The 13,720-nt window shown below is 38.1% G+C and overlaps 1 protein-coding gene across 1 annotated transcript in view; it reads left to right on the top strand.

The window, feature by feature from the left end:
- LOC149225952 (alpha-xylosidase 1-like) overlaps positions 1-12,809 on the top strand; it is a 42,633-nt gene extending 29,824 nt beyond the window's left edge. The window contains exons 2-5 of the mRNA XM_089377350.1: positions 6,978-7,645; positions 10,258-10,488; positions 10,607-12,289; positions 12,428-12,809. Coding sequence (XP_089233476.1) covers positions 6,978-7,645; positions 10,258-10,488; positions 10,607-12,264 — 2,557 coding nt within the window. The 3' untranslated portion in view covers positions 12,265-12,289; positions 12,428-12,809. The remainder of the gene's footprint in view (positions 1-6,977; positions 7,646-10,257; positions 10,489-10,606; positions 12,290-12,427) is intronic.
- The last annotated feature ends 911 nt before the right edge of the window (positions 12,810-13,720 follow it).

Here is a 13,720-nt window from a genome sequence, read left to right as displayed (position 1 = left end):
GCACAAGATGCATTCTTATGTTGGATGTTTGGACATATGGGAAGGGCAGGTCCATTTTCAATTTCTTGGTTAGTTGTTGTAAGGGAAATGTTGCCTCAAAATCTAGCAGGCCTTGTGAGGGGACTCACCAGGCAAGGTCCATACCCTATGGAAACAATGAGGAAGGGTTGCTCTTGTCACCTCAACAACCTTCCTCCTGCTGTTAATGGAATTTCACCATAAGGGAGGCTTCCTTGTATTCACCTATATGGGAATTTTGGTTAGGAGGCTCAAGGTGATATAAATGACCTAGGGAAAGATACTTTAAAGCCAAAATAGGCTCGAATTTTCTTTATGAAGGAGCAAGTATTCTAACCCTAGACTAACTAAGGACTACTACAAGTTAGGGTTAATTGATAGGCAATGATAAGGAATATCTGGACATGTAGCAGTCAAAGAAAGGATTCCATCAGTAACAAAGGTTTAGAGGAACCCTAAGATGGGATTCAAGTTGAAGCTTCACTAGGGACTAGGGTTCTAATGGCACAAAGGAGCTAAGAAAATATGACACCAACCCTAAATAGGGAAGTTTAACCATTGTCAATGCTAGATTTTGCGATTGGAGTGTTCAAGAGGCTAAACCTTGGACTTTCGTCCACAACGATCCATTGAAACTCAACTTTATGACAATTTGGCCCTAGGAAACCTTAGGAACTTGCCTTACAAAGCCTAGGAGAGGTAAAGAAAAGGAAAGTATCCAAGTTTTGATGGATTTTGATCGACACAACCTTGGCTAGTGCTTAATCCTACAAGGGCGAATGGAGTTTTAGGGCAAATTCTAAAGGAAGATGAAAATTTGATTGGGATAAGGAGGGGGGGGGGGTATTTTTCTTTTGTAAAACCCTAGCTACCTTTTTTGTGAGGGGAGAAATTAAGTATAGAAGATGCACCCCAAGAGTTCTTTTATTGGTTTCGAGGAAGAATAACTTTGAAATGCAAGATTTCACTAAGATTTCCAATAAACAATATGCATTTAGACATGAAACATTTTAGAAACCCTAGCATAAATTCATTCACATGCAAAATATAGAAAAATCAGCAATAAACTTACAAATTCCACCAAGAAACCCTTCTTTCAATCCCAAAAAGGCGTCTCCAATGCAAAATTCAATCTCCAATATAAATATTCTCCATAAAAATCACATTGTACCAAGTAGTGAGTTAGACAAAGGCAATTCACACTCTCTCTAAGGAGGTTGGATTCACATGTGTGATGATGCTAAAATGAAGTGAAGAGATCCTCCACTTATATGAGGTCTATCTCTTTACTTTTACAATATAATTAAGCTTACAAACCCTAATACAAGCTTATTCTTGAGTGTTTGACAAGACAAGAGGTTAAAAGCCAACCTCATAGCTCAAACCAATAAAATAATGCCATAAATGCCCATACGCCTGGGTCAATTTCCTCTACAAGGATGACCTCATCTCCATTTTTAGCAATAAATGCCACAATAAAGTGTGGAATTGGCTAAGGAGATGCTCCACCACCATAATCAACTATAAATCATAAGGAGAAGCCTCAAGAAGTGCCTCCATGTCCCAAAATTATGCTCCAGGTGCCCTACATTACCCTCCCAAGTTGTAGATGGGTGACATGGCACCTTCTTTTTCTAATGTCGGGGTTGGAAGACTGAGTACAAGTCCTCCTTTGTCATCCTGGGGATGACCATTGTGATCTGGACTTTGGAACAAGCAATGCCCATTAAACAGTGTCAAGGCTAGCCTAGGGGCATCCTGGGTCTATTGGGTACAACATCAAGTAATTCCAACAACAAGCAAGAGGATCCCAATGTTTCAGCATATGAGGGTGCTTTGGGGTGTCAATCATCTTGTGGAATCATTAAAGTACCCAACACTTTGCTCTAGAGTGGCAACACTGCATTTGCAAGCTCATCATTGCTCTTTGAAAGATGCAAAACGACCTGGGCAGTGGAGTGATGTAAGGTGCCCTCAAGTGCCTTTGCTATTGTTTGAAGAAACACTTGGAAAAAACATCTCAAGATCAAGTAAAAATCACCAATCATTAGGGACAAATTACAATGATCATAGATGCATCATAGTGGACCATACTTAATATTAGGGACATAATTACACTTCAACTTGAGATCACCTTCAAATATCTAAATAGACCAATTCCTGTAAAAGTGTTCCCTACTTGTGTTAGGGATGGTTAGATGGTCAATTGTATTAGGTTGTTCTAGCCCTTAAGGGGAAGTGACAGATCCTAGGTCAACTATTCAATCAATAGGTGCTTGTGATAATGGTAGCAATGGAGGGGAAGGACTCTAGGGCAAGGTGACACGACCACAGAACTAGCTGATGGGGGTCCAACATCTTTAGTGTATAGATGTAAGGAGAAAAAAATTGTGGAGGCATGAGTTGCCCCTTTCCTCAACCTACTTTTTTCACCCCTTTGGTGCGCCTTTTACTTCTTTTTGATAATGCTTTGACTGTGAGTAAAGCTTAGGAGCCCAATATTTCTTTTAATGGTTTAGCCTTTATTTACCCTCCAATGGTGAGACAACTTATCGCTCAACAAGGTTGGGACATGTAAGAGTTCCTTTATTATGTGACAGAGCATCAAGTGCTCAAGGAATTGGGTGACGGTTAATGAGGGGGGTAGAGCTCATGCTAGGCTTTTTCCCATGCGCTAATTATTGTCTTGGGCATCTTTTTCATTTTAACTTTATTTTTCTTTCATTGTGGCCATTTGTTGCTTTTAACATCCTTTTAGCTACATCAACCTCTAGGTAAAAAATTTCGGCCTATACTCAAGGATGAGGATAAAAGAGTGCCAATCCCAATGAACCAATGATCACGTGCCCAGAGAATGGAGATGAGATTTAGGGAATGATGGAAAGCGGTATGGAATATCATTGACATGCTACTTCAATCAAAGTTTTCCAAGTAGTGCCCTTCCTATAACCCTAATGCCTCAAAGGAGGTCCCACTGGACTAGGGCTAAAAACTAATCCCCATAGTGAAGTGAAAGAACAAGTTTACAGTCAAGATCTGTCAATCATCCAGATCACCACTTTATTCATATTATAATGCTTGAAACATTAAGTCAAAGAACATGATTACAAGATGGTTAAAGTACCTATCAAAGGATGATCCACCTTCCTTCAAGAGGAACGCCAGATGGTTGAGAAGTGTTTGATCGTTGCAAATGGTGGAGAATCCTAGCACAATGTCATGTACTGAGCAATGTAGGGTTGCTAACTAGCTAGCTGTCCAAAGAAGGAGAAATTTTTTCTCCCATGGGGTTACCCACATTTTGGTGGGTGACAGGGACAAAGTTTATCAAGTTTGTTGATCCATCTGCATATGTTAAAGATGCACAATTACCATATGACTTGTTGGATAGCTTCATTGAGGAGATAGGTTTGTGATATGTTTTCCAAGTCATTATGAACAATGCTACGAATTGTATTGCTAGTGGGAAGTTGCTCATAGATAGGTATTGAACCTTATATTGGACTCATTATGCTAGTCATTGAATTGGTTTGATGAGAAAAGACATGGGCAAAAATCCTTGAATTAAGGAAACTGTTGAGTTGGCTTGGAGTGTTACCCCCCCTCCCACACACATATATAATCATACATATGTTCTTATGCTCATGAGATGGTTCATAGGAAATAAGAAGTTGGTCCATCCTGCCATCATCTATTTTTCCACTAGTTTCGTTTCTCTTTAGTCTCACCACATTTCTATGTTGGAATTGTAAAGATTGTTTCTTTCAGATGAGTGGAATGTTTATCGCACTAAATTGGATGGACAAGCCATAACCAAAATTGTGAGACACAATCCGAGTTTTTGGATGGAAGTGTAGGAGTTGTGTGCTATTGGTGAACCTTTTATAAAGGTTCTTCACTTGGTTGATAGTGAGAAAGCCTACAATGGGCTACTTGTATGAGGCCATGGATAGGCCAAGGAAGCTATCTATCGGTACTATTAGGACAAGGAGGAAGAGGGATTCACTAGATGAGCCAAGATATGGAGTGTGATTGATGAGTGGTGAAACAATACTTTCATCATCCAATTCACGTAGCATGGCTCTGCATCAACCCTGCATACTCTTATCCATGTCGATTTAGGTTTGATGCTGAGGTTATGGATGGATTTCTCCAACGCGTTTAGAGGATGGTGTTGACCCCTGCTGAAAGCTTGGATATCTCCATACAAATTGACATATATAAGTGCTAGGACATTTGGGTATGATATGGTTGTCCAAGGAGGACCATTAGGATGATAGGTAAGCTACACACAATTTATTTCAAACTTTAAAATTTCAATCTTTCCTTTCTATCTATTTGTTAATGGAAATATAATTCGTTGTTTTTCCTTTCCGTTTATTTGTTGTAGATGTTTGGTGGGGAAACTATGGTAAAAGAACCCCATAGTTGCAAAAACTTGCCATTTGGGTGCTAAGTCAAATTTACAACTCTTCAAGGGGTAAGCGCAACTGGAGTGCCTTTGAGAAAATACACTCCAAAAAGCACAATAGGTTAGAAATGTTTAAATTATTAATTTTTTTTTATAATTTCATTAATTTTATTTTATGCCCATCCTTTGATTACAAAATGGCCCTCATGTAGTTTAGATGTCCACCACCTCAATGACATGGTCTATGGCTATTACAATCTTAGGTTGTGGATGAGGTAGATAGACAAAGTACTTGACACTGATGCCATTTCATTGGATGCACTTGACACCATGGGTTTGTGGAGGGTGGAGACCGAGAGGCTTTCCATGGAAAAGGTACCCAAGTAGTTGGGCATGATGTTGATGAGGAGGTATCATAGGATGTTCCACTTTCAAGAGAGACACATTTGGAGTAGGAAGAGGACATTGAGAATATGCCACAACCAATGCTACCACCTCCATAGAGATAGGCAACTAGGGGAAAGGAGGAAGACATTCCACTTCAACTTTCACCTTATCCCCAAGAATTGCACCTTCTACCTCAAGCTCATAAGACATTCCACTTCAACTTTCATTCCCCAAGAATTGTGCCTTCTACTTCAAGCTCATCCTCAACACATCCACCTACCGCTTCTAGAGGAAAAGCACCAATGTTGACTTTTGGCCATAAAAGGGGTAGAGGGAGTCATTGATATCTTAGTGCATCATGATTAGCCTTGTAGTATGTAGATACCTCATGACCATAATCTCATGAGATACATTTGTTTTTGTTTTAATGTGATTTTGTATTATCTTGTCAAGACTTATGGTTCAAGATAAATATCATATTTTAATATCACTGTTTGATGTACCACTTGACATCTTATACATCTTTTTTTTTAACAAAATACCCCACCCTCCAACCCGTAGGCAAAGATAAGATATTCCATAGGGCTCAAGGCCGTACGACAACAATGCTCGAAGATATAAGCTCAACATGTCACTTGTGGGAATTGAACCTAGGTAGAGAGGATGATAATCATTCCCCCAACCACCCAAAAAAACCAATTCACTGGCATCTTATATATCTTTAATTACAATTTTATCTTCATATTTACGTCATAATGTGTTTGTTTGATATTAACATTTCTTTAAAAGTTAAAAAATTGAAAATTATTATTTTAATATTTTCTTAAGTGTCCCGATAATTCGCAAATTTTTCCCGATCTTGCCCATAATTTATATTTCAGACCATTGGCCATAAATTCCCGATAACAATAAATTTAACATTGGTCTAAGCGCCATATATATTGCTTTACTCATCAAGATTTGTTTTGGCTCTTGCTCGGGCTCCGACTTTGGTTTTGGCTTTTTGCTCAATGTTGACTCTAGCCTCTTTATCTTTGAACTCCAGGCATAACCTGCTTCACGATATAAGAACGAATTTGAAAGCATTTCCAGGATCAAAATGCTTTGATACCATTGATCTATAGTTTTTTTCTATGAATTTACAAATTTCAACTATGCATACTATTTTCAGCAAAGAAAACACAATTTCTGCAATAACAAGATAAAATACAGTTGAAAGCAACAAAATCATCATACAGAAACAGTTGGAATTAGGAAGATTTGAACTTGGAAAAACTATTAAAAAACGCCAGATATATTTTGCTTGATAGAAGAAAACTGGGCAGAGTATAATACAGGAGTGCAATCGTCCTTCGCCATAGTGTTGGCAGCAAAAGTTACAAGTTCTGTTCATATCCCTTATCTGGCCTATATCCTCTGTGACAGCAGACTGCATATAGCACGTGTTGCATCCTATTGCCTGCATTCTCTTCTTTTCCTGTCCCATGTAGTTCTCTCAGATTTCATTGTTCCCTTGAGATGATATTCTTGCTGCTTGTATAATCCATTTATTGTGTTGCTTTGTACTTGTTTAACTTCTACATTCCATATTTTTTAAGTTACCGTAGTGCAGCAGAGCGTCAGTGAGTTCCTACGTGGCTTCACTTCACTTATCAAGAACTTTTTTAAACCATGTTTGAAATTCAATTGCTGATAAAAAAATACGTGTATTAACTTCTAAGTGCATGATGCATTAGATATGGACAGCAGCACAGACCCATCTAAACCTTTTGCTTGAGATGGATATAAGCTATAGACATGAGTTTACCAAGCTCAAGGATAGTTGGATAGCTATTGAATGATGCAATGATGCAATGTTCATTTTTAACTAGTCAACTATTAGAATTCAAATATACAACCTGAAGCTTGGATACTTATTTAGTATTCACAGTAGCAAATGGGCCACTGGTCAAATACTAGAATTTAATATACGGTCTGAAGTTTGGATACCTATTTAGAATTCACATAAATAAATGAGCCGCTTGTCAAATATCAGATTGGAAATATACAACCTGAAGCTTGGCAATCTTAAGGTGCATAGAGCATTAGACTTACATGAATCTGTGTTAGTTCGTGAACTTAGAAAGAGGGCTTAACTGGATTGAATATGGCTGGTTTTCAGGTACGAATCCAATGATCAGCTGAGAGTTTATATTACTGATAGTGAGAAGCAGCGATGGGAAGTTCCAAGAGATATTCTGCCTAGATATAATGGGGTGTATTCTAACAGCACTGATACTGATAAAGATGAAGAGGATTCTAATGACCATCTTCATGAATTGCTGTTTACTTACTCTAACAATCCGTTCGGCTTTGCAATCACAAGGCGTTCAAGTGGAGAAACTCTCTTTAATTCAACTGCGATGTATAACAATGGTGATTTATTTGGAAATATGGTGTTTAAAGACCAATACTTGGAGATCTCTACTGCCCTTCCATTTTCTGCTTCTCTGTATGGATTAGGAGAGAGCACCAGGCCTGGATTTCGTCTCAACAGGAATGAGAGCTATACACTCTGGAATTTAGACATTGGCAGTGTGAATCTGTATGTGGATCTATATGGGTCTCATCCATTTTATATGGATGTGAGAGAGGGTGGTGTTGCTCATGGGGTTCTCCTGCTGAATAGCAATGGCATGGATGTTCAGTATGGGGGATCCTACTTGACATATAGAGCAATTGGGGGAGTCTTGGATTTTTATTTTTTCTCAGGTCCTTCTCCGCTTGCTGTTGTTCAACAGTACACACAACTCATTGGTCGTCCTGCTCCAATGCCATACTGGTCTTTTGGTATTTGCTCATACTTCTCTTGTGAATTTTGTAGATTTCTATGAGTTTGTTGCTTCTTTATTTCTGAAAAAGGAAATTAGTAGTCCTATTCCATACTTACGGTGTTTTCTGGGATTTTAATTTTAATTTTGTGCTAGCAACGGTCAGGGCACAAGGTTAACTCCATGCTTTTTAGGCACCCACATTCTTGGGAGGACCGGGGCACTCTCCAAATCACCCCTTTGAAAAGGATCTAACACAGCTCTCCGGGGGCAAATGGTCAAAGCCCACAGTCAAAATCCTCATCGTTTCAATCTCTCCTTTTCTGGATTCTGTTAAAACAGATTTTCTATCTTGTTTTTTCGCAGGCAAAGTAGCTCATTATCTTTGACGTTTTAACTAGTAGAAGCAGCAATTGATGTATTATGTGTGTCCTAATGTCAACATCCGATTACACTATGGAATGTTCTTGTTGTATCAGTAGTTTTCATCTATTACATTATAGCATACAATCCTGTTGACCCACTTCACAAGCGTCCCCTCATCATAGGGACAGAGTAGGCTTCAGGACAGGGACATGTAAGTTCCTGATTCTGAGATCAGGTCAGGTCCTGCCTCTGTCTACAAGGAAAAGTTCTTACCTGAGCGACATTGTAATTGCCTTGATTTTGGGATCACCTGCATTCCTTCACTCAGATCAATCATAGCAGCATAAAGTAAGTTTGAAGACCTCTGGAAACTTACTCTGTCCCTTGATGAGAGGAAGTTTGTAAGTATATAGGATTTGATTTGTTAGAAGAATTCCAATGTTTTTGGCATCCCATCGGGCATGAACGTTTTTCCCAATCAATAGTGGAGCTTTTCACCTCGGCAGTCTGAGTGTTGGATGTGCAAGTGGAGGCATTCAATCCTACGGTACTATGATTTCTTTTCCTAGGATGGTGCCAGTATGCTTCTAAGTTACAACTATTCTAGTCTAATAGCAAGAGGGATCAAATTAGGTGATCCTTTTTCAGATATACAAGATCTAAATTTTGTCACTAATCAGGCAAGTAACTCCCACAAGTAGACACTTGGAATTTCCCCCTCAAATTTTGTAACCGGAAGATAGAGGCAGCTGCCCCACTAGCTTCAATTGTGAGAAGCTATGAAAATAATCCTGAATTTAAGGCCACTCTGTTTATCAGGACCATCTATTTAAATAGCAATTGGAACGACTAACAGTTTCTTTGAGATTTGGTAGCCTTTTCTCCTTTTGCAAAGCCAAAGAAACAAAATCTAGTTTTACAGGTTAACTCCCAAGTAATTAAAGGTATTCCCCTGGTCAAAGAGATTCCTTTCTTAAAGAGGTAGAAAGGTGACCAATGCCTATTCTCTAGGCCATTCTAGAACATGGGCACCTAATAAGTGGGGACAAGCATTTGAACCATGGTTGTCACAAACTCAAAATCAAAGTTAATTTATTTTCTGACTACATAGTAGAATAAAGTCCACAGTGCCCATGATAATTGATTGATTGGATAGAATCCTTACCAAACTGTCACTTCACATTTTTACAGACAATGGAAAGCTGCAAAAGGAACAAGCTCACATTTGAAGGAATATATTTGTGTGTTTCTATCGTTTTTGATGCAAGAAAATTCTGCTCTATGTATATTAGGTGGAGACTTCACTTATGATTAGACCCTCCTTTGGATGATTTGTATTGCTAGACTGTAAAAAGGCTGCTAGGAAGAAATTCTAACCCCTAGAAAGTTACTGAATCTGCTCACATAGATATAATTGTTTTTATATTAACAAAGATTTGAGAAAAAAAGGCATGGAGTATAGCAAAAATCCTCCAAAGACTTGAGAGGACGAAGTTCGAACACATAAGGCTGCTTAAATGTGGCCTATGTGAAAGGGGGCCACACAAGTGTTGCTTCAGACAACAGATGGGGAAGAAGTGTAATTTGTAAACGTTTCTCCTGATATTAGTGTATTAAAATTCATGAATTTTCAGAGCTCCAACCTACTGTGTTTTGAGGAGGATATACGAGTTCTCACATATGCTTAGGACTCAGCAGACACCAAAAACATATGGTAAAAATGTATATGAATTTGTTAGCTGGTAAGAAATGGTTAACAGGAATAAACTTGGGATGATTGAATGATGCAATGATGCAATGTTCATTTTTAACATTTTAATTGCAAGAAATGCTATGCGTTGTTATAAATTATAGTAGAAGGGAAGTCTTTTAACCTATAAAATCAAGTTCTTGAAAAAGAAAAATATTCAAACCCTTTCATTTTTTATCACTGATTTACAGGATGATCAGTGACAAAGTTCAGTTTAATACTGTCTTGGCAGCAGTTACTCTGAACATGTAAATTAAGTTCTTGAAAAAGAAAAATATTCAAACCCTTTCATTTTTATCACTGATTTATGGGATGATCAGTGACAAAGTTCAGTTTAATACTGTCTTGGCAGCAGTTACTCTGAACATGTGATCACATTGCCATCCATTTACTCTCGTAACCACATCCTTTCAGCTCTTTCCGTGATTTTCTGAAGTAGTTTTAATATACTTAGTCAGGATATGATTTTTTATTTGCAGTCTTGTTAATTTATATAATTGGATTGGATTGCACAGGCTTTCACCAATGCAGGTATGGATATGAAAATATTTCGGTTGTTGAATCAGTTGTAGATGGATATGCAGCAGCAAAAATTCCTCTAGAAACGATTTGGACAGACATTGATTATATGGATGACTTCAAGGATTTTACTCTAGATCCTCTGAATTTCCCTGAGATGGAAATGCAAAAGTTTGTTGAACGAATCCATGCTAACGGGCAGAAATATGTTCTGATTATTGATCCAGGTAGGTTCAATTTGTTATTGTCCTAGAATTGGAGAAAAAGAACAGAGAAAGAAATAAGAACTGAACTGAGCCTTGTTAGTATATTCTGAACATACAATTCATTTGCTTAATTGTGCAGGAATAAGCTTAAATGAAACATACAAGACTTTTCAGAGAGGGATACAAGATGACATTTTTGTTAAACGCGGAGGTGTGCCATATTTGGCACAAGTGTGGCCAGGCCCAGTATATTTTCCAGATTTTCTCAATCCCAATACACAGTCATTTTGGACAAAAGAAATCTCTGAGTTTCATGAGACAATTGCATTTGATGGTCTTTGGCTTGATATGAATGAAGTTTCAAACTTCTGTAGTGGGGTCACATGTTCCTTGCCAAAGGAAGGGGATTGCCCACGGAAAGATTCACAGACAGATTGCTGCTTAGTTTGTAGCGATGCGAACACCACCAGATGGGATGATCCCCCTTACAAAGTCAATGCTTCTGGAACACACAGACCACTGGGTAACAAAACCATGGCTGCTAGTGCAGTTCACTATAATAATATCTTGGAGTACAATGCTCATAATCTATATGGGTTATCAGAGGCTATTATGACAAACACAGCATTGAAATCAGTAATAAAGAAGAGGCCATTCATACTAACCCGTTCTACCTTTATTGGATCAGGGGCCCATGCTGCACATTGGACAGGAGACAATGCTGCAACATGGGATGATCTCTGGTATTCCATACCTACAATGCTGAGTTTTGGATTGTTTGGAGTCCCAATGGTAGGTGCTGATATTTGTGGATTTTCAAAAGACACAACCGAAGAGCTTTGCAATAGGTGGATTCAATTAGGTTCCTTTTATCCTTTTGCTAGAGATCACTCAGACAAGGGAACGAAGCACCAAGAGCTTTACCTGTGGAAATCAGTCACAATGTCTGCAAGGAAAGCATTAGGTCTGAGATACAGGCTTCTTCCATATATCTACACATTGGCTTTTGAAGCTCACACTAAAGGATCTCCCATTGCAAGGCCTCTGTTCTTTACATTCCCTGAGGATCCTAATACACTGGGAATCAGCACCCAGTTTCTATTGGGTAAAGCGGTCTTGGTCTCCCCTGTTTTAAAGCAAGGAGCAAGTAGTGTGGATGCTTATTTTCCAAAGGGAACTTGGTACAATTTGTACAATGTCTCAGAGTCAATAACAGTTGAGAGTGGCACATATGTTAGTCTTCTTGCTCCACTAGATACCATCAATGTCCATGTATTAGAGGGGACTATTTTGCCGATGCAAGAAATGGGTATGACAACTAGGGAAGCCAGAAGAAGCCCATTTAGTCTGGTGGTTGCCTTGGGTGGTAGGAAGGAAGCATATGGGGACCTATATGTGGACAATGGAGAGGATTTGGAAATGGTAATAGAGCATGGCAAGTCAAGTTATATAGAGTTTTATGCAGATATTGTAGAGCGAGGAGTGAGACTGAGATCAGAAGTCCAAATGGGGGAATATGCAATTGGGGAAGGATGGCTTCTGGAGAACATTACAGTTTTGGGAACTACCACTGCTGTTCGTTCTCATTATGCTAGTTCATACATGAAATTGGAGGCAATCAGGGATGAAATGATTCTGGATGTTTCAGCATCATTCTCTAGGAAGAGAATCAAAACTGATTTTAGACGTGAAATGGATCGTTATAATAGCCTTGAGGTTGATGTTGTTTTAGTGATTTCAAATCTGTCTCTTTCAATCGGGAAGAACTTTGAGCTTGTTATACCGTGGGAGAAATGATTGGGTAGTGCTTTGCGTTCACATGGTAAGGAAATATACTCACTCGTAGGTGTGTTGTGTACCGCAATTTAAACATAAGATGTTGTTATAATACCTCATTGTTTTCTGCAGAATGCTTAAAATGCATCCATAAAGCTGATGGGATTCTTGTTTCAATTTATAGGTAAAATTGGACGCAAGGACGAGTTTCATCAATTGCCACACTTGTGTGTGGTGTGGTGTGTACTTCTGCATTAACAGGGTAACCTACTACATGGGGAGGACTCCTTGAACTTTGGCTCTCCACCTTAAATGTTGAATAACGTTCCGAACTAGTCATGGGACACTCCCTGAATATTAAGTATAAATTTATATGGGTTTGTGCCAATAAAAAACATGGCCCTCAAGATGCCACACTTGTGTGAGGTGTGGTGTGTACTTCTGCATTAACAGGGTAACCTACTACATGGGGAGGACTCCTTGAACTTTGACTCTCCACCTTAAATGTTGAATAACGTTCCGAACTAGTCATGGGACACTCCCTGAATATTAAGTATAAATTTATATGGGTTTGTGCCAATAAAAAAACCTGGCCCTCAAGATGCCACACTTGTGTGTGGTGTGGTGTTTACTTCTGCATTAACAGGGTAACCTACTACATGGGGAGGACTCCTTGAACTTTGACTCTCCACCTTAAATGTTGAATAACGTTCCGAACTAGTCATGGGACACTCCCTGAATATTAAGTATGAATTTATATGGGTTTGTGCCAATAAAAAAACCTGGCCCTCAAGATCAACGATATAGAATAATCACCATCTAGGTTTTCCCATGGTGGCATTATGATATACATTAAACTGAACAAACAACCACATCTCCGATAATTACTCTAAAATTTTGTCAATTAATTATAAGAATGAAATCATAAAAAAATGTTGTGAGTTAATTATAAGAGTGAAATCATAAAAGAGATTTTTAAGAGACTTTTTTCTCCAAAATAAGAGAGATTTTTTTTCCAAAAGAAGGAACAGGTAATGTTTTGTTTTAAGTTTTAATTATTCATCACTCACTTGAACTTGTGCCTTAAAGAATTTCCTCCTGCCACTAAGGTACTGCTTGATGAAACAGTTAATTTCAACTTTCGCCTTCGTTAACTTTAATAATATATAAGAATTGATTTCTAATTTACAATTTTTGAATCTGAAAACTTATATATGTATATAATATTTAGCATTACAATAACAATATTATATAAGAGGATCATTTTGAAGTTTAAGAATAATTAAGGTTGATGAGAAGAAATCAATGCAAAGTTGTTATTATGGAAAAATTGATAAATTTATGTTTTTTCTCTCAAAAGTCTTACTGCATATTATATAAGAGGATCATTTTGAAGTTTAAGAATAATTAAGGTTGACGAGAAGAAATCAATGCAAAGTTGTTATTATGGAAAAATTGATAAATTTATGTTTTTCTC

This window comes from Pinus tabuliformis, chromosome J, assembly GCF_031772625.1.
Source record: "Pinus tabuliformis cultivar Carrire ecotype Pingquan chromosome J, CPIR1, whole genome shotgun sequence".
Lineage (NCBI taxonomy): Eukaryota > Viridiplantae > Streptophyta > Pinopsida > Pinales > Pinaceae > Pinus > Pinus tabuliformis.
This window is presented reverse-complemented; position numbering and strand designations above follow the sequence as displayed.